Source organism: Erinaceus europaeus, chromosome 11, assembly GCF_950295315.1.
Source record: "Erinaceus europaeus chromosome 11, mEriEur2.1, whole genome shotgun sequence".
In the NCBI taxonomy this organism is placed as follows: Eukaryota; Metazoa; Chordata; class Mammalia; order Eulipotyphla; family Erinaceidae; genus Erinaceus; species Erinaceus europaeus.
In genome coordinates this window covers 64,033,648-64,054,105 of record NC_080172.1, presented here as the reverse complement: position 1 = coordinate 64,054,105, position 20,458 = coordinate 64,033,648, and the positions used below count along the sequence as shown (strand labels likewise).

General features: G+C 43.5%; 2 protein-coding genes across 8 annotated transcripts in view; both read left to right on the top strand.

The window, feature by feature from the left end:
* CAPZA1 (capping actin protein of muscle Z-line subunit alpha 1) overlaps positions 1-6,852 on the top strand; it is a 50,739-nt gene extending 43,887 nt beyond the window's left edge. For all 3 annotated transcript variants that reach the window (XM_060201879.1, XM_060201878.1, XM_060201877.1), the window contains 2 exons: positions 4,501-4,563; positions 5,316-6,852. In XM_060201879.1, the coding sequence (XP_060057862.1) occupies positions 4,501-4,563; positions 5,316-5,456 (204 nt within the window). In that variant the 3' untranslated portion in view covers positions 5,457-6,852. The remainder of the gene's footprint in view (positions 1-4,500; positions 4,564-5,315) is intronic.
* Positions 6,853-16,971: 10,119 nt separating this feature from the next.
* MOV10 (Mov10 RNA helicase) overlaps positions 16,972-20,458 on the top strand; it is a 45,924-nt gene continuing 42,437 nt past the window's right edge. Inside the window, exons 1-2 of one of the 5 annotated variants that reach the window (XM_060201867.1) lie at positions 16,972-17,082; positions 17,415-17,647. In XM_060201867.1, the coding sequence (XP_060057850.1) occupies positions 17,511-17,647 (137 nt within the window). In that variant the 5' untranslated portion in view covers positions 16,972-17,082; positions 17,415-17,510. Of the gene's footprint in view, positions 17,309-17,414; positions 17,648-20,458 lie in introns of those variants that run through there. The other 4 variants (XM_007526947.3, XM_060201869.1, XM_060201868.1 and 1 more) reach the window with 4 other exon arrangements.

Here is a 20,458-nt window from a genome sequence, read left to right as displayed (position 1 = left end):
GAGAGCAGAGGGAGAGGAAGAGAGACACCTGCAGCCCTGCTTCACCACTTGTGAAGTTTTCCCCCTGTAGGTTGGGGGGGACGGGCTCAAACCAGCATCCTTATGGAGGTCCTTGCACTTCACCCCATGAGCACTTAACTCACTGCTCTACCGCCCTATCAAGCACATTTTTATACTCTTTCTTGCAGAGTCTCAGTACTTTTTTTTTTTAGTTCTTTTTATTTACTTGTTTATTTTCTTTTTTATTTGTGATTAATAGTGGGATATAATTTTTTATATACTTATTTTCTCTTTTGTTGCCTTTGTTGTTTGTTGTTGTAGTTATTGTTGTTATTGATGTCATCATTGTTATATAGGACAGAGAGAAATGGAGAAAGGAGCAGAAGATAGAGAAGGGAGAGAAGGACACCTGCAGACATGCTTCACCGCCTGTGAAGCAACTCCCCTGCAGGTGGGGAGCCGGGGTCTTGAACCAGGACCCTTACACCAGTCCTTGCACTTTGGGCCACCTGCATTTAACCCGCTGCGCTACTGCCTGGCTCCTGGGATATAATACTTTAAGATTATTCTCAATACTTCTTTATAGTTTTAAAAGTTCCTGAACCCCTTCAGTTTTCTTTTGTTATGTGTAATATTTGTCAATTTTTACCTTGATAAAAGTTAAAATGGGGCCAGGCGGTAGCACAGCGGGTTAAGTGCACATGGCGTAAAGCACAAGGACCGGCTTAAGTATCCCGGTTCAAGCCCCAGCTCCCCACCTGCAGGGGAGTCACTTCACAAGTGGTGAAGCAAATCTGCAGATGTCTATCTTTCTCTCTGTATTCCTATCCTCTCTCCATTTCTCGCTGTCCTATCCAACAATGACAGCAATAGCAATAACAACAACAATAACAACAACAATGGTAAACAAACAAGGGCAACAAAAGGGAAAAAATGGCCTCCAGGAGCAGTGGATTTGTAGTGCAGGCACTGAGCCCCAGTGATAACCCTGGAGGCAAAAGTAAATAAATAAATAAATATAAAAAATCCTGTTTGAAAAATTCTTGGGACTATTGTTACAGACATTTAAACCTTTTTTTTCAGTAAGTTTTTTTTTAATTATCTTTATTTATTTATGAGATAGAGACAGCCAGAAATCTAGAGGGTAGGGGGACATAGAGAGGAAGAGAGATAGACACCTGCAACACTGCTTCACCACTTAAAAATCTTTCCCCTATGCTAAAGCTGAGCAATGCGCTGTTAAAAAAAAAAAAAAACTTTAACCTGCATATCTTTCCCTTATGCTTAATAGTGAGGAGAAGAGAGAAATTTAACTCATTTTGGGCTGATTCATGTAGAGCAACATTTGGTTGATCATCACTATAAGTAGACTTGGTCTGGGAGGTGGCACAGTAGATAAAGCATTGGACTCTCAAGCATGAGATCCTGAATTCAGTCCCCAGCAGCACATGTACCAGACTGATGTATGGTCCTTTCTCTCCTATCATTCTCATATAAACAAACAAATAAAATCTTTAAAAAGTAAATTGTAAGTAGCAAATGAAGTATGCAAGTTTAACATGCACGGCTGACTGATGGATCTAAAACCATTATTTATATCATCTTAAGCCAGAATTTTTTTTTTTCCCTCCAGGGTTATTGCTGGGCTTCGTGCCTACGCCATGAATCCACTGCTCCTGGAGGCCATTTTTTCCCCCTTGTTGTTATAGCCTCGTTGTGGTTATTATTATTGCCATTGTTGATGTTGTTCATTGTTGAATAGGACAGAGAAATGGAGAGAGGAGGGGAAGACAGAGAGGGGGAGAGAAAGACACCTGCAGACCTGCCTCACTGCCTGTGAAGCAACTCCCCCGCCCGTGGGGAGCCGGGGGCTCGAACTGGGATCCTTACGCCAGTCCTTGCACTTTGTGCCACATGCGCCCAACCCACTGCGCCACCGCCCGACCCCCAGAAATATTTTTTAAAGCATAGCCATTTCAAGACAAGGGGTAGGGAATTGAGGGTTGGGCAGTGATGTACCTGGTTGAGCACACACATTACGATGCACTCGGGTTCAAACCCCCTGTCTGGGGAGTCAGGCGGTGGTGAAGCGGGTTAAGTGCAGGTGGTACAAAGCGCAAGGACCGGCTCAAGGATCCAGGTTCGAGCCCCTGGCTCCCCACCTGCAGGGGAGTCACTTCACAAGTGAACAGGTCTGCAGGTGTCTTTCTCCCCCCCCCCTCTGTCTTCCCCTCCTCTCTCCATTTCTCTCTGTCCTATCCAACAACAACAGTAACAGCAACAATAATAACTACAACAATAAAACAAGGGCAACAAAAGGGAACAGATAAATATAATAATAATAATAACCCTGTCTCAACCCTTAGAAGTGCACTTAAGTCCATCCCTATGGAAAACTGGGAAATGTTATGCATGTACAAACTATTGTGTTTTCATGTCATTTGTAAACTGTAATCCTCCAATAAAGAAATTTTAAAAAACAAAAACAAAACCCTGTCCCTGCCTGCTTCAGGGAAGCTTCACAAGAAATGAAGCAGTGTTGCAGGTGTTTCTCTTTCTCACTTTTTATCTCTCTCTTCCCTTCCAGTTTCTTGCTTTCCTACATAATAAATAAATTAGTTAATTAATTTCAAAACATAGCCTAGGAGGTAGCACAACTGCCCTAACTTGGGGCTTGAAAACATGAGGTTCTGAGTTTAGTCCCTGGCATCAAATGTGCTTTAGTGATCCTCTGATTCTCTCTCATGTTAATAACTAAATAAATCTTTAAAAAATAATTAAGGTAGGCGCTGGGTGGTGGCATACCTGGATGAGGGCACACTTGACAATGTGCAAGGACTCAGGTTCAAGCCCCCAGTCCCCACCTGCAAGGGAGAAGCTTCACAAGTAATGAAGCATTGCTGCATTTGTCTCTCTGTTTCTGTCTCTCCTTCCTTTCAATTTCTGGCTGTCTCTATCAAATAAAGATTCTAAATTTTTTTTTAATAATTCTTTAAAATTTAAATATGGGGGTCGGGTGCTTGCACAACGGGTTCAGCGCAGGTGGCACAAAGCACAATGACCAATGTTAAGGATCCCTGTTCGAGCCCCCGGCTCCCCACCTGCAGGAGAGTTGCTTCACAAGCGGTGAAGCAGGTCTGCAGGTGTCTGTCTTTCTCTCCCCCCTCTGTCTTCCCCTCCTCTTTCCATTTCTCTCTGTCCTATGCAACAATGATGACATCAATAACAATAATAACTACAACAATAAAAAGGACAACAAAAGGGAAAATAAATATAATTTCTTTTTTTTTAAATATTTATTTCCTTTTGTTGCCCTTGTTCTTCTATTGTTGTTGTTACTGATGTCATCCATTGTTGGATAGGACAGAGAGAAATGGAGAGAGATGGGGAAAGACAGACACCTGCAGACCTGCTTCACCGCCTGTGAAGCGACTCCCCTGCAGGTGGGGAGCCGGGGGCTCAAACCGGGATCCTTACGCCGGTCGTTGCGCTTTGCACCACCTTCACTTAACTTGCAGTGCTACCGCCTGACTACCAAATATAAAAAAATTTTAAAAAGAAAAAAAAAGATAAGAATATTTAAAAGAATTAAAAAATAAATTAAATATGGCATGGTCCGGTAGGTGGGACAGTGGATAAAAGCATCACAAGCAGGGCCAAGTGGTGGCACACCTGTTGAGTGCACATGTTTACACTGAGCAAGGACCCAGGTTCAAGCTAGGTCCCGGTCCCCACCTGCAGGGGAAAGCTTCACGAGTGGTGAAGCAGGACTGCAAGTGTTTCTCCCTCCCTCTGTTACCCCCTTCCCTCTCTATTTCTAGCTGTCTCTATCTAATAAATAAAGATTTAAAATAATAATAATAATAAATTTTAAAAGCATCTCAAGCATGAGGTCCTGAGTTCAACCCCCCGCAGCACATGTACCAGAGTGATGTCTGATTCTTTCTCTGTCCTCCTATCTTTCTCATTAATAAATAAATAAAATCTTTTTAAAAAATTTAAATATATCATATCTTTTGGACACACTAGTTGATTGGAAAGAAGATGAATTTCCTTTATGAAGATTGAGATTCAGATTCTGTCTTTATTGTTCACAAGCTGTACAGTTTTGCTCAAGTCTCCATTAATAGGATTTTGTTTTTTCATTTGAAAATAGAGGTGATAATAGATCTGTTTCACAGATCTGTGAAAATTAAAGAAGGTTAAAAAAGATCGAAGAAGGTGATGTGCATAGGACAAACTGTAAATCACTTAACAGATTTTTTGGTCTTTGTTTTTGATTGTTTATTTGTTTGTTTTTGATAACCAGAGCATCACTCTGGCAATGCAGTGCCAGGAATAGAACTCAGGACCTCATGCTTGAGAGTCCAGTGTCCCATCTATTGTGCTACCTCCAGGGCCACAAACATGTTACTTAAAATAAACTATAGTACTTTTTCTTGATTGTCTGCACATTAAAAAAAATAATAATCCATATTTACTCCTACCTCCCTCCATTAGAATGAAGTCCAAACTGCCAAGGAGTTTATTAAAATCATAGAGCATGCAGAAAATGAGTATCAGGTAAGATTTGAAACTAATTTTCTAGATCTAGTACCTTAATCTTACTACTAATATATTTTGTTTGACTTCTGTGTTCATTTAACATAAATACTATTGTTCATTGTTACTATGTGTAGAGACTTTGCAGACCATACAATTTGACATTCTGCTTACTATCAAGAGTTTGACATTGAAATGGTATATAGCCTTTGTCATATAATGTAAGTGGGCTTCTTTACCCGTTTCAGAGACCACAGAGGTACTTGTTTAGAAATATTACAGCCCTGGTGGTTGGGCGGTCGCTCAGCGGGTTAAACGCACATGGCACAAAGCTCAGGGACCAGCGTAAGGATCCCAGTTCAAGCACCCGGCTCCCCATCTGCAGGGGAGTTACTTCACAGGCGGTGAAGCAGTCTGCAGGTGTCTTATCTTTCTCTCCCCCTCTGTCTTCCCCTCCTCTCTCCATTTCTCTCTGTCCTATCTAACAACAACGATATCAATAACAACAACAGTAATAACTACAACAACAATAAAAACAAGGGCAACAAAAGGGAAAATAAATTTAAAAATTTTTTTTAAAAGATATTACAGCCCTTCCTTGTCTTAGAAATAGTATAGACAAGTTTCTTAACCTTCAGGAGCTCGCTAGAAATATTATACCCTGTCTGTTTTTCTTAGTAGACTCAAGTATATCTTTTTATTATAGAATTACTTTCCTATTTACAACTATCCCATTTTTGTTCAAGCAACTTATCTTTAATTATCTATTACAGACAGCAATTAGTGAAAACTATCAAACAATGTCAGACACCACATTCAAGGCCTTGCGCCGGCAGCTTCCAGTTACCCGCACCAAAATCGACTGGAACAAGATACTCAGCTACAAGATTGGCAAAGAAATGCAGAATGCTTAAAGGCTGAATATAGGATTCTTCAGTACTTGGAAAGAAAGGATTTAACATGTGGTCATATGATATATAAGTGATTTATAAACAAGAGCGATATTTTGCTAGGGCTTTCAAAAGTTAACAAATTTTTTTAGCCTCATGAAATACTGTTGAACCTATAGCATTGTCTTGGTTCTTTTGTGTTCTCTGCCTTGTGATTTTCTGTTTTCACTCTATTTGGTTTTTTTTTGTTTTTTTTTTTTAAATTCTGCCACATTTAATGATGGAGTAAGCAATCTATCCAGGAGCAATTTTCCTGTTTAGAAAAATTTCCTAACCATGAAATCCTGTTACTGATACAGACAGGTAATGTGTTCAGTACTTTTCTACCTGTACCCTTCAGAGCACTTCTGGTACTTGAATGGTTTTTACTGATTCACCACCTAATGAGGTTATGCTATAAACTATAGCTGAATGGAAGACACATTCATTCTTTTCCCTCCAACTGTACTTTGGTCATTTATAGCATCTCATAACTATCATTTCCAGAAAATTGGAGTAGGGCTTTTCAGGTCATTGAGGGGGAAGAGGGTGGCAAAAGAAGTTTTCTGAAAATTCCATTGTAGCCAACTTCTATGAGGAAGTTGTTTTTAAATCCAAAGACTTGAACCACATTCCCTGCACATGAATATGTTCTTTTTTTTCCTTTTTCTCAGTATTTCCTTCCCATCTTGTACCGTTATAGTTATAGACATCTACATTTTTAGAAGAGTTTTTGCCCATTTATTATTATTTTCTTAATATTCGAGAACTGCTGACATACTAGGGATGTGGATTATAAAACTTGGAAAATGCAAATGTTAAAGGAGTGATAAGTATCTTATGCTTTAATACTTTGTGGCAGGATTATATAAAGCGAAACAAATAACTATGTAAATCATAAAAACTGAAAATGAACCAAAGTGAAAAGGATAACTTCCAGGCAGTATCTTTCTATTGTAACCTGTTATTTAATGGAATATTAGAGATATGTTCTAAATAGTATGTAAAACTTACTCCATATTTCTCTTCATGCCTGCCAAGAACTCAGATGTAACTGTGATATAGCAACCCTTCCCAGGTATACTGGCAGGAGTTTGTATGATCTCAGAATACACAGGTGACATAGATATGATAATGACAACTGGTAATGGTGGATTTATTTACATTGTTTACACTTAATATGACCAGGCCTTAAGGAAGGTTAGTTTTTTAAAAACCAAGTAGTGTCTTCCTACCTATCTCCAAATACATGTCAAAAAGGTGTTTGTGCTTCAGCTTTGTTTTTATTCAGTAATACAGTCAAGCAAGAGTTTGTTTCTGAGTGACCTGTTGAGCTGTGTAAGCATTTTGTTTATTTCAAATAAAATATATTTGTATTATTTGTCATTCATACTATCCATCCATACCACACTATCCTCTGTATCAGGTGGTCTAATAGAAATATACCTGTTTTGTTCTTAAAATCATTTGAGTCTCTCCTTTTTGATCCATCTCTTTAGCCTATGTGTTCAAGGTAAGCTATGAAACTATATTTGGTCTTATTTGATGAGAATGCCCAGGGTTCAAAAACTGATTCCTAGCTTCAACTCTTATAAACTGTGACTATCCAAAGACTTGCAGAGAGCATCTCCTTTAGTTTAAATAATGTCTCTGTGACATACTGTTTTTTACCCAGAATGAGTTGATTCAAAGGTTTTGTCTTATGTTCCTGTCCAAAAAAAAAAAAAACAGTTGTGGTCTAAATAGTGACACGGTGGATAAGAGCTTATACTCAAGCCTGAAATGCTGTCCTGGCATCACATGTGCCAGAATGATGCTCTGGCTCTCTCTTCCTCTTTTAAAGAAAGAGAAAGAAATGAATAATTTTTAAATGTCACTCAGTAAGGTCTAAGTATGGTTGTAATCACTAGGCAGGAAGTAGAAATGAAGGAATTCCTGCATCTTCAACTTGAGAAATATTTCACACTGACTTAACTCTAAATACTGCTTTCATTATAAACAAGTTTGCTGTGGTCTGGGAGGTGGCACAGTGGATAAAGCATCGAACTCTCAAGCAAGAGGTCCTGAGTTCAATCCCCGGCAGCACATTTGCCAGAGTGATGTCTGGTTCATTCTCTCTCTCCTCCTTTCTTTCTCATGAATAAATAAAATCTTTTTTTAAAAAAAAACAAAACAAGTTTGCTTAGCTAGACATGTATGAAAGGTTTTTATCCCAACAGAAAACCAGAGTTGTTTCATTGTTCATCCAGAACAGTCGAAATCACCCTACCCCCTTTCAAGGGACATTTAGCTGTGTTGCACACTATATTTGTAGTGCAAACAGATTTAAACATTCCTATCTTTGCCTTTAACTTATTAACTCTGTCACTCTGCCCCCAGGCTATTCCATTGATCTAGTCTTACAGACATTTGTGAAAAATTCTCCACCTCATGGCCATTTTTTAAATAAAGACAGAAAGTGAAGAAGACCACTTCACTGGAGCTTCCTGCTGTTACATAAGGCCTTGGCTTGACCTAGATCACACTTTTTCTTTTTTTTCCTCTCTTTTCTCTCTCTCTCTTTCTTTCTTCCTGAAAGGGCAGGAGAGAACCAAATCATCACTTTGACATATATAGTGCCAGGGATTGAATTTAGGAACTCATGCTTTGGAGTATCAAGTCTTTTTTTTTTTTCTTTTTTTTTTTGTAAATATGAAATTTAGAAGGGAGAGATAGATAGCTGCAGACCCTTTTCACAGCTTGTGAAAATGCTTGTGAAGCATTCTCCCTGCAGGTGGGGATCAGGAACTTGAATCCCAGGCCCATGCGCATATCTTTTCAAGTAGCACTTGTGAATTTAACCTGGTGCCCCACTGCCCCACTGCCCAGCCCTGAGTTTCTGAGTCTTTATCCACTGTGTCACATCTCGGGTCACACCTGCTGGCTTGCTTTCTTTTAATTATTTGTTTTGATTTTTTATTACTATCTTTTATTTATTGGATAGAGACAGCCAGAAATCAAGAGGGAAGGGGGTGGTAGAGAAGGGAGAGAAACCTGCAGCACTACTTCACCACTCGCAAAGCTTTCCCCCTGCAGGTGGAGACCGGGGGCTCGAACCCAGGTCCTTGTGCACTGTGATATGTGTGCTCAACCAGGTGTGCTGCCACCTGCCCCCCCCCCCTTTTTTTAAACTGAGTACCACTCAGCTTTGACATGGTACTGGGGATTGAACTTAGGGCATTTCGCTGTCTAGTGTGTACTATCTTCCTGGCCTAGAACATTTGCTTTTATTGTGTCTGTTTTATCACATACTGCTGAAATCAACCTATGATGTCCTAGGGCATAGATTTCCCAGCCTATTGGAAAGGAGTTTTATGTGCTGCCTCATTTCTGTATTTGGGTAAAATGAAACTGTAGAAAACTTCTGTTTCATTAGAGCTTGAGTGATTATGCTTCTGTTCCAGTACCTATCCCACTTTATAACAGAATTTTGATGCTGGGTTCACAAACTATTTGGCTAACTAGTATATTTTCTCCAAACTCAAAAGAATAATACTTAACGTGGGTGCCAATACATGAATTTACAAAACTACCAAGTTGCCTAAAGGGAAATTGGTAAATATAGGACAACATAAGCTGTTCCCATAAGATAATTTGAGCTAGTTAAAACTTTACCTTGAACAGACTCAGTAGATAGAAAAGCAGAAGATAGATCTCTTTGATGGTGAAAATCATTCTCATACCTTTTCTCTCTTTTTTTAAATCTTATTTTATTATCTTTATTTAATAGAGACAGCCAGAAATTGAGAGGATAGGGGGTGATAGAGAATCAGAGAGACAACTGCAGCCCTGCGTCACCACTCATGAAGCTTCCCCTGCAAGTGGGGACTGAGGGCTCAAACCTGGGTCCTATAACGTGTGCACTCAACCAGGTGTGCCACCACCGGCCCCACTCTCATCATACCTTTAAAAAAAAAAAAAAAGTTATGGGTATATTCTGCTCATCATAAATTCAAAGTATAGAGCAGACAAGCTTTTCAAATGTAGCTTATAGGTCTTTATAACATCTCATTTTACAAGTGAAAGCTGAAGTTACATAGCTCAAACCAAGGGCCTTGAAGGCAGCATATGTGAGGAAGGCAAGGTGTGCCAGAAGAATCACACTCAGACCACAGCCACATTCATGGGGTTTAATGAACCTTCCCGCGTGGTTTCAAGCCACCAGGGAACAGGCTCCGCCAACACCTTTGATCTTCTCTTCTGCTCTTATACTGAAGAGTTTAGTGGGGAGTCAGGCGGTAGCGCAGCTGGTTAAGCACACGTGGTAAGGATCCCTGTTCGAGCCCCCGGCTCCCCACCTGCATAGGAGTCGCTTCACAGGCGCTGAAGCAGGCCTGCTGGTGTCTACCTTTCTCACAGCCCCATCTCTGTCTTCCCCTCCTCTCTCCATTTCTCTCTGTCCCGTCCAACAACAACAAAACAACAAGGGCAACATAAATAAATAAATATACCCAAAAAGAAAAAAAAAAAAAAAAAAGAATTTGGCATTCACGATGACAGGCTGCTTTGGGAGCTTGCCTTTCCCCAGGACTTTATAGTAGCCCGACCGCACCACTTCGATGATGGGGGAGGCCCCAGCTGGGTTCTTGGCGGCGGCATTGACCCACGTCTGCTTGTTAACCAGGGTCCACAACTTATCCAGGTTGACAGTAGGGCAGAAACGCTGATTCCTCTTCAGGTGGTAACGGTACATGCCTACCTTCCCGGAAGTAGCCTGGGTGGCTGGAAGGGTGGGTGCCCTTCACAACCCGCCCAGGTGGCTCTCTGGATGTTGGCCCCGGGGCGCCCGCCCGCCTGTCCCTGCCTGCCCTGGTGGTGGGTTCTGCATGGGGCCAAAGCCAGTGAATAAGGCCAGCGCTTGCTCTCCGAGGGCTCCAGCACGCTGGGGCAATGCCATACCCGGCGAGACTAGCCTCGCCCCTCATACTTTTTCTACTAAAGTGTACCAAAAGTATTCTGAGGGCTGGAAGGTAACTTGCCCAGTAGAATATTAATGTATTTATTTTCCCTTTTGCTGCCTTTGTTTTTTATTGTTGCAGTTATTGATGTTGTTATATAGGACAGAGAGAAATGGAGGAGGGGAAGACAGAGAGAGGGAGAGAAAGACACCCGCAGACCTGCTTCACCTGTGAAGTGACTCCCCTGCAGGTGGGAAGCCGGGGGCTCCAACGGGGATCTTTATGCCCGTCCTTGCGCTTTGCCCCATGTGCGCTACCACCCAACTCCCAGCAGAATATATCTTAGCATGCACAAAGCCCTGGATTAGAGCTGCAGCATCATGCCATGGCTTCAGGTGATGGTTGCTCCATGAGTGGTAAAGCAGTGCAAAGGTGTTTCTTATCTGTCTAAAATTCATTCTTTCTAGTTCAAATTTTAAAAGTTGAAATGTTGGGGTCCAGATGGTAGTTCATTGGGTTAAGCACACATGGCACCAAGCTCAAGGACCAGTATAGGGATCCCAGTTCGAGCCTCCCCCCCCCCCCCCCCCGCTCTCCATCTGCAGGGGGTTCGCTTCACAGTAGTGAAACAGGTCTGCAAGTGTCTATCTCTCTCCCTCTCTCTGTCTTCCCCTTCTCCCTCGATTTCTCTCTCCTATCCAACAATAACAACAGCAGTAAACAATAAGAGGGAAAAAGTAGCCTCCAGGAGCAGTGGATTCATAGTACTGGCACCAAGCCCCAGCACTAGCCCTGGAGGCAAAAAAAAAAAAGTTGAAATGTTCTGAAATGTAGTTCATTCTGTAGTGTACGTTCCTTGCCATGCACATAGCCCAGCACTATGTGGAAATAACAAAGCACTGATTTACTCTCAGGTTCTGTCATGTCTCTCCCTCTGCTCTCAGTTGGGAAGAAGAGAAAACAAACCAAAAAAAAAAAATAGAAACAGCCTGGGATGAGTGGAATCATGGATGCATGAGATCCCTGTGCTGAGAAATATATTGCACTCTATAATAAGGACATAACTCACCTGGGAAACATATACAACTATCTGTTAAGTTGGGTTCAAGCCTTGACACCACATGGATGTTCCATGATAAGACAGCACTTGTGATGTTTCTGTGCCTCCCAGTCTCTAAAATAAAACATAAGATTAGGTGGTCCAGGAGGTGGCACAGTGGCTAAGGCACTAGACTCTCAGTCATGAGGTCCTGAGTTTGATCCCCGGCAGCACATGTACCAGAGTGATGTCTGGTTCTTTCTCTCCTATCTTTCTCATGAATCAATAAATAAATTCTTTTAAAAATAATAAGTTTAGCCCCAGGGGAGACTACTCATTAATGATATCGCATATGCATATCTGACTTCATTTTGGTGCCATATTAAATTCTGTTCTATAAGAGTTTATGTACACATCTGCAAAAAATATATAACAATGTAAAGGACATATGCTTATAGCTGAAACATGCCCTGTTCTACCTCTGCTAAAAATGTGCACATTGGGCAATTGTCTATCCCCCTGCTCCCTCCCTGCTGTACACATAACCATGAATATTGCAAAAGTGCTTAATCATGGCTAGCCATGAATAAATGTGTTTACTTTGACATGTGTATGACTCAGGTTTGAACCAGGCCCCCAAAGCACTGAAGGAAGCTGTGGTGTCTTTCTAAAATTTGGCCTGGAATGGTTAAGTTCTTTTGCAAGTATTGATTTGGGGATTACAAATAAGTTTTAGTGAATACGGTGAATCTGATTCAAGGCAGTTATGTTCTCTAAAGTTGCCAGCAAACTTTGAATTAGCAAATCCTAAAATATTATTCCTGGGGGAAACACAGAGCTAGGTTCCTATCAGCTCCTGGTCACATTTTTTCTGTTGTTATTGTTGTTATTTATTCCCTTTTGTTGCCCTTGTTTTATTGTTGTAGTTATTATTGTTGTTGTTATTGATGTTGTTGTTGTTGGATAGGACAGAGAGAAATGGAGAGAGGAGAGGAAGACAGAGAAGGGGAGAGAAAGACACCTGCAGACCTATTTCACCGCCTGTGAAGCAACTCCCCTGCAGGTGGGGATCCTTCCTTCCGCCTGTCCTTGCTCTTTCCGCCACATGCGCTTAACTGATGCGCTACCACCCGACTCCCTCCTGGTCACATTTTTGTCAACTGATCAACATATAGTCTTTTTAAAAAAAATATTTATGTATTTTCCCTTTTGTTGCCCTTGTTTTTCATTGTTGTTGTAGTTATTATTGTTGTTAGGACAGAGAGAAATGGAGAGAGGAGGGGAAGACAGGAGGGAGAGACACCTCCAGACCTGCTTCACTGCCTGTGAAGGGACCCCCCCTGCAGGTGGGGAGCTGGGAGCTTGAATCAGGATCCTTGAGGCAGTCCTTGCACTTTGCGTGCACCTAACCCATTTCGCTATGTGCGCTTAACCTGTTGCGCTGCTGCCCGACTCCCAACATATAGTCTTAATACATTTCTATTTAAATCACTATTTGGGCTAGCAAAATAACTCACTTGGACAGTGCAACTGATTTGCCATGTGTGTGGTACAGGTTCAAGTCTAGCTTACCACACTGAAGGAAGTTTTAATACTATAGTTTCTTTCCTGCACATGGCTTTGTGCTCACACTCTGTCTCCCTTTCTCTCTGCCTGTCTCTATCTGATAAGTCAACCTGGAGCAGAGAAGCCCTGGGGGGGCTGGAAGGGGGGATCTCTTACTTTAATACTATTTATTGACATTAAACTCAACAGCAGTATAACTTAGGCCTACCATGAGGTTTTTTGTTTTGTTTTGTTTTTTCCTCTGCTGGTGAGAAATTTTTTTTTGTCTTCTTGCTTCTGGCTGAGACATCTCTGTACTAAAAGATTAATAGGAGACAAAAATGAACAGTATGTATACTTCATGTATGCATGGAAGATAAACATCCTCAATAGCATCTTCAGTTACAAAGGATGGATGGGGTGTTGAATCCTGGGAATACTTGGGAAGGCACATTTACAAAATATATGATTGCTATCAGATTGCCTCCTCCTTTGATATGATATAGATTTGATCTTCCTCCCCTTCTGGTACAAAAAAAAAAAAGGAGACATTCTTATAAATAGATATTTATTTACCAAGCCTTTAAGATAACTCAGCTTATTAGAGCATAGGATTTACATGCCTGAGGTCCCAGGGTTCCTAGGATCAATTCCTGGTGCCACCATAGGCCAGAGCTGAACAGTGCTCTTGTTTTCTCCCTCCCCCCCCTCAAAATAAACCTTTTAAAAAATGCAGTGGGATGGCAAAATAGTTCACTTGGATAGTGAGCTGCTTTGCCATGTGTGTGACCCAGGCTTAAACTTGGCCCCCAGTGCATTGAAGGATGCTTTGCTGCTGTCGTCTCTCTCACTCTCTTCTCTGCCTCTTTGGCTTCTCTGTCTTTATCTAAAAATAAAAAATAAAAATGAAACTTTTAAAGAAATGGATGTATCATGTAAATACCCCTTAAAAAAGGGCAACCTTGTGGTCCAGGAGGAGGTGGCACTGAATAAAGCATTGAACTCTCAAGCATGAGTTCCCGAGTTCAGTCCCTGGCAGCACATGTACCAGAGTGATGTCTGATTCTTTCTCTCTCTCCTATCTTTTTCATTAATAAATAAAATCTTTTAAAAAATATAAATAAAAGGCAACTTCCACCCATCTTTCAAAACCTGTCCTATGTATGCTCTTAACCCCAAATAATAATCCTTTACCAAAGACATATATTGTAGTAATTTTGCTTCCTTATTTGTATAAGGCATACCACAGCCTTCTCCGGTTTAGTAACACTAGACAGTACTTCTGGACTATACTTGGGGGTCAACAAAAAAAAAGTAGAGAGCCAGCCTCTTCAGTCTGTGGTAGACTGATTGTAGCACTTCTAGGGGTTGTTTCTAGTTCTCATAAAGAGTCTAGTTAGAGAATATTCAGACGCTGAATTATAGCACCCAGGTAACTATAGAGTAATCGAAATTGGGAGGGAACGGGGAGATAGAGTGAGACACCTGCATGGGACTGGGCAGTGGAGCACTTGGTTAAGTGCACATACTAAGAAGTTGCAAGGACCAGCATAAGGATCCAGGTTTGAGCCCCTGCTCCCCACCTGCAGGGGGGGGTACTTTGGGAGCAGTGAAGCAGGTCTGCGGGTGTTTGTTTTTCTCTTTCCCTTTCTATTGACCCCTCCCCTCTCAATTTCTCTCTGTCCTATCCAGTAAAATGGAAAAAAAAAAAAAAAGGCCACCAGGAGTGGTGGAATTGTAATGCCCACACAGAGCCCCAATGATAACCCTGGAGGTAAAAGAGAGAGAGACCTGAAGCACTGCTTCACCACCCTTAAAACTTTACCCCTTTCCCCAGGTAGACTTGGGAACTCAAACCTGGGCCCTTATGCACTATGCACTGTAGCATCTGCACTCAACTGCCTGGTCCCTAAGACAGAAATTGTAATATCTCCTACAGTAGGAGGGAGGCTTGTTTTTCAGTAATGCCATTGGCCAGTTAACTTTTTTTTTTAAAAAAAATTATATTTATGTATTTATTCCCTTTTGTTGCCCTTGTTTTATTGTTCTAGTTATTATTCTTGTTGTGTTGGATAGGACAGAGATAAATGGAGAGAGGAGGGGAAGACAGAGAGGGGGAGAGAAAGATCTGCTTCACTGCCTGTGAAATGACTCCCCTGCAGGTGGGGAGTTGGGAGCTGGAACCAGGAACCTTATGCCAGTCCTTGTGCTGTGCGCCACCTGTGCTTAAGCCGCTGCACTACCGCCCAAGTCCCTGACCAGTTAACTTTAAGATTGCCTTCAGTCCTATTTGGAGCCTATACTCAAATCAACTTCAGTACTTTGAAGTCAGATTCTTTTTTTTTTTTTTTTTTTTTGCCTCCAGGGTTATTGCTGGGGCTCAGTGCGTGCACCACAAATCCACTACTCCTAGAGACTATTTTTTTTCCCTTTTTATACCCACAACCCCTTGTTGTGGTTATTATTCTTATTGTTGTTGATGATGTCACTGTTGTTGGATAGGACAGAGAAATGAAGAGAGGAGGGGAAGACAGAGACGGGGAGAGAAGATAGACACCTGCCGACCTGCTTCACCGCCTGTGAAGTAACCCCCTTAAGCTTTGTGCCATGTGTGCTTAAGACCCTCTGTGTTAGCCTGACCTGAGGTTAGATTCTTTTAAGTGTAGATAGATTTGGGGAAGGCTTCAATGAATTGAAATCTGTGGTAGATGTGAAAGGTGGGGCTGAAAAAAACATAGACATCTAGAAAAGGCATGTGTGAAAATAACAACTACAGTTCCTTGTGAAGTGGATTTTTCCTGATGAAACTGGTTTAGAGAGGTTTCACTATAACCAAAGCTACAGCTAATTTTTATCCAAGTGGTAAGTATAATACATACAGTTCATGCATGTTTTAAAAACCTCCACAAGGTAGGCCTAAACAGGAAGAGAGAAGAGGTTAGGTATCCAGATTTGCTATCCAGAGTGGAGTTAACTTTTCATTTGGTATGGCGGGTGGATAGGTCTTGAAAAGGTTAATAAAGCAATTTAGAAGAATTCATTTTCTCATTACTACTCTCAGAACTTCCCAAGTAAAAGGGAAGTGAGTGATTAAAATCTGGGTATTTCCCCCATCAATATTTTACATTGTCAATTTCCACGGGGACATTATTTCCATAATATGTGCTCCTTGTAGTCTGGGTTCCCAGCGATTTTGCATTTCCTGTTGCTAAATCCTGTTATTCTTGGTTTTCCTTGACTGTTGACCTAGGAAAAAGGTACAAGGGTGGCCCAGCTAGATGACCTGGGTTCTGACATTCCTCACACTGAGGACCACCCCCCCCCACACACACACACACACACACTGACCTCCTACAGGGTATTACTTGGCAGAACAACACTACCTTTGATAAATTTGGAGTTCTGGTATATTTGTTTAAAACTTTTTTTTCTATTTAACTTTTATTATCTCTGCCCTCCCCCAGTGTGTTTATTATTTTATTTCTGAAACTAATTAGCTGCCACAACCTTGTTTTCAGTTCCTTGTGGTGGTAGCTTCGTCCCCCCCCCCCTTTAGTCTGTCTTAATAGCCCACCCCCCCCTCCCCCTTTCGCGCACTCTAGTCCTTTCCTTCTCTTCCTGGTACTGATGCTGTGGCTATTAACCACTTACTGCCTGGCAATCTCTTGCTCTCAAGCAAGACGGGGCAATGGACAAGTAACAACTAAAGAGTAATAGATTAGAGTGCAGCTAAGCGCCCAGATCTGTGGCTCAAGAGTAGTACAATAACCATCCTTTCTGCACAAGGAATCCTGCGTGACACAGTAATGACTGTCCCTCCTGGAAGACAGCCCCTTGTCCCTCCTTTCCACACACCTTTATCTCAAGACACTTAGTTCTTTCCTCCAAACTTTTTTTTTTTTTTTGACTCTTGTGTCTTCTTCCCGAGAAGTGAACGGGGTGGGGGTGGGGTGGAGTGAGGGGCGTGCCGCTCGCCGGGGGTACTGGGTTACGTAGCCAGCAGTCGGGGTGGGGGTGCAGGACTAGCTGCCGCCGCACAGCTGCGGGCGCCCCTGGGCCGGATCCCTACCCTTTGCACTTCTGCTTTTCAGTAAGTTGCAGGCTCGGGGGCAAAGGAGCAGCCCCCGCTGAGGCTCGGAAGTCCTCCAGGACTGTACAGGGAGCCCCAGGCTGTGGCCACGTTCAGAACCTGGCCAGAAGCCAAGGGACGGAGCTTGGGGTAAGGGGAGGGCCCTGAGGGAGGGGTCAGCCGCGGTCTGCAAGAGTTAATGGGCAGAGGGGGAGGGGACAGGACGGAGAGAGGAGGGGAGGCTCAGGTAGGAAAAGGAGGGAGCTTGGTGGGTGCGGTGGGGGAGAAGGAGTCGTGCGGGGATCGGGGGTCAGAGTTGGGGGGCCTTGCTTTCAGCTGCACCCTTCACCTAGGGCCGCCAACTTCCAGCCCCGGCGGCGACTTTCAGTTTCATTTCCACGAACCCTCCAGCCTGGGCCGCAGCCGCAGCCGCAGCCGCAGCCGCCGCGATGCCCCGTAAGTTCAGCTGCCAGCAGCTCCGCAAGACCGGTCAGAGCTTCGAGAATTTTCTTACTGAGCGGGGACTCGACCTGGAGACCGATCGCGAGAGGCTGCGGATCCTTTACAACCAGGACTTCAAGCTCAGGTACGGGCCGGCCCACTCCCGGCCTCGAACCGCCGGCACAGCGCTCCCGCCGCCAGCATCCCCGCCCACCCCCCCGGCGGGTTCCCCATCCCGGTCCGGCTCCCCCCGCGGCCGGGCGGTCCCGGGGCAGCGCAGCCCTGGCGGTCCGCGCCGAGCCCACGCCCCGCCCGCAGCCTGGGGCAGCCCTGCACGACTGGATGGGGTGGAGGGCGGGAGCGGGGACCCTCTTCCCCGGCGGCCTAAGCGAGTGAGGGGGGACATCCCTGGGCGTGGGGGAAGGGAGCCTAAGGGGGGGAAGCGAGGGGGAGAGAGAGAGACAGAGAGAGAAGAGAGGAGAGAGGGAGGGAGTGAGGGAGGGAGAGAACCCGGGCATCGCGGGAGCGCAGCGGAAGAGCTGCGTGCGGGTGGCTGAGCGCTCTGGCGCGGGCTTTGCCAGGACCCCCGCCTCCTCGCTGGGGGGCTGCTTCCTGTAGGGTGCACTGTTCTAGAGAGCTAAAGAGACCGGGTGCAGGAGGGAGAACCTCAAGGAGAGGGGGAAGAAGAAAAGGGCACAAACTACACATGTACCAAACCTCCATTAGCACCTGTGGCTTCTCCATGGAGACCCAGAGCAGAGCTGGTCTCCTGGAGGCCCCTTCTCACCCTGTGGCTGAAGGCTGCAGGGTTCTCCCTTCCGGTAACCATCCAAGGGAAAAATCAAAGCCACTTCACTCTGTCAAACCTCAGATCTGTGCTTCTGAAATCCCTCTGTCAACAGGCTGCAGCGTTTGGGGCCGAAAGCCAAGAGATAATTTAACAGGGCTAAATGTAAAGCGGGCTACAAATGAATGTGAGGTGGTGGGAATTTAAGCTTAATAGCAGACTTCCTGAAAAAGGCTGTTTTAGCAAACCGAAGAAGGCCAATATGGCTGCTAAGAGTCAAAGAAGTGTTAGGGCTTGTTAATAGAAGTGTGATTTCGGGCTAGGAGAGGAAGTCAAGACTCTTCTTGTTGACCAGATCATATCTGCAACACTGTTTCCAATCATCAGTGTCACGTTTTATGAGGAACCTTAGCTGGCTTAAGCAACATCTAAAGATCAGCTGTCTGTCCTATGCTTCACACTGGCCTGGGGTACTATGGGGAATACAAAGACGGAAAGCACACAGTGGGCAACAGGTGGTGGATTACCTGGTTGAGCACACATGTCACAATAATCTAGGACCAGGGTTCAAGCCCACCCACCCCCGCCCCCACCTGCAGTGGGGAAGCTTCACAAGTGAAGCAGAGCTGCAGGTGTCTCTCTGTCTCTCTCCCTCTATCTCCCCCATCCTCTCAGTTTCTGGCTGTCTCTATCCAATAAATGAAGATAATTTTTAAAAGTAAAAAAAAAAAGGGGGTCCGGAGTCGGGTGGTAGCGCAGTGGGTGAAGCGCAGGTGGCGCAAAGCGCAAAGATCCCAGTTCGAGCCCGGGCTCCCCACCTGCAGGGGAGTCATTTCACAGGTGGTGAAGCAGGTCTGCAGGTGTCTGTCTATCTTTCTCTTCCCTTCTCTGTCTTCCCCTCCTCTCTCCATTTCTCTCTGTCCTATCCAACAACGACATCAACAACTACAACAATAAACCAATGCAACAAACAGGAATAAATAAATATAAAAAAGAAAGCTATAAAAAGGGGGATCAGGCAATAGTACAGCAGGTTAAGCGCAGGTGGCAAGTGCAGGGACCAGTGTAAGGATCCGGGTTTGAGCCCCCAGCTCCCCACCTGCAGGGGAGTAGCTTCACAAGCAGTGAAGCAGGTCTGCAGGTATCTTTCTCTCCCCGTCTATCTTCCCCTCCTCTCTCCATTTCTTTCTGTCCTATCCAACAACTAGGACATCAGTAACTACAACAATAAAATGAGGGCAACAAAAGGGAAAATAAATAAATAAATAATTTTAAAATAAATAAAAGAAAAGAAAACATACTGTTGCTCCTTGATTGGGAGCAATAAAAATATTTTATTTATTTCATTACATAGAAATTAAAGTATAGAGACTAGAGTGGCGATGTGGCATATTATAGTGTACTGTGATATATGGTAAAGTGAAACTGTTGAAATAGAGATTAAAATGTGGAGGAGATCGAGGAATATAGCATAGAGGTTATACAAGGAAGTCCAGGATTCAGTCCCCAACACCCCCCAAAAAATGTGGAGAAGGAACAAAAGACAATTACCACTGAGTCTGGAGGTCAACATTTTTCATAGGTGTGAATTCATCTGTTTGGGGGTGGGGTTCAGTGTAACTGAATGCTTATCAGTGACCTTTTTTGGCTCTGTGTGAGTAATAATTACTCCTTTACTTGTTAAATGGTAAGGAAGACTTACATTTAAGACTATTGCAGTAGTGGAGAGAGATAGAGCAATGATAGCTGGAAATTATAGCCAGTGAGCCAAGTGAGGGGGGCCATTGGTCAGAGGACTATAATATTAAGGGAAGGGGCATTTTTGCTAAAGGCAAGTCAAAGACCTAAACATTGATGACAGAAAGTGAGGAATTTGGCCCCTTATCAATGTTGAACAATTACTGCAGGTAGGGAATTATCGATAAACTTACAAGAGGGGATATTGCTAACACTGGAATATGCAGGCATAAAATTGGGGAGAGGAGCACCAAGGTTTATACCTAATCAAAAAGAGTGTTCAGAGGAGCCTGACTAAAGGTTTGCCAAGTGGTGTGTTGCACTCTGGGGGTGGGGGGTGGGGTGGGGATTTCAGGTCCAACTGAGGGTTGAGTATTTTTCAGAAAACTGAGAAATATCACACATGTACCAACAATTGTATTTACTGTAGAC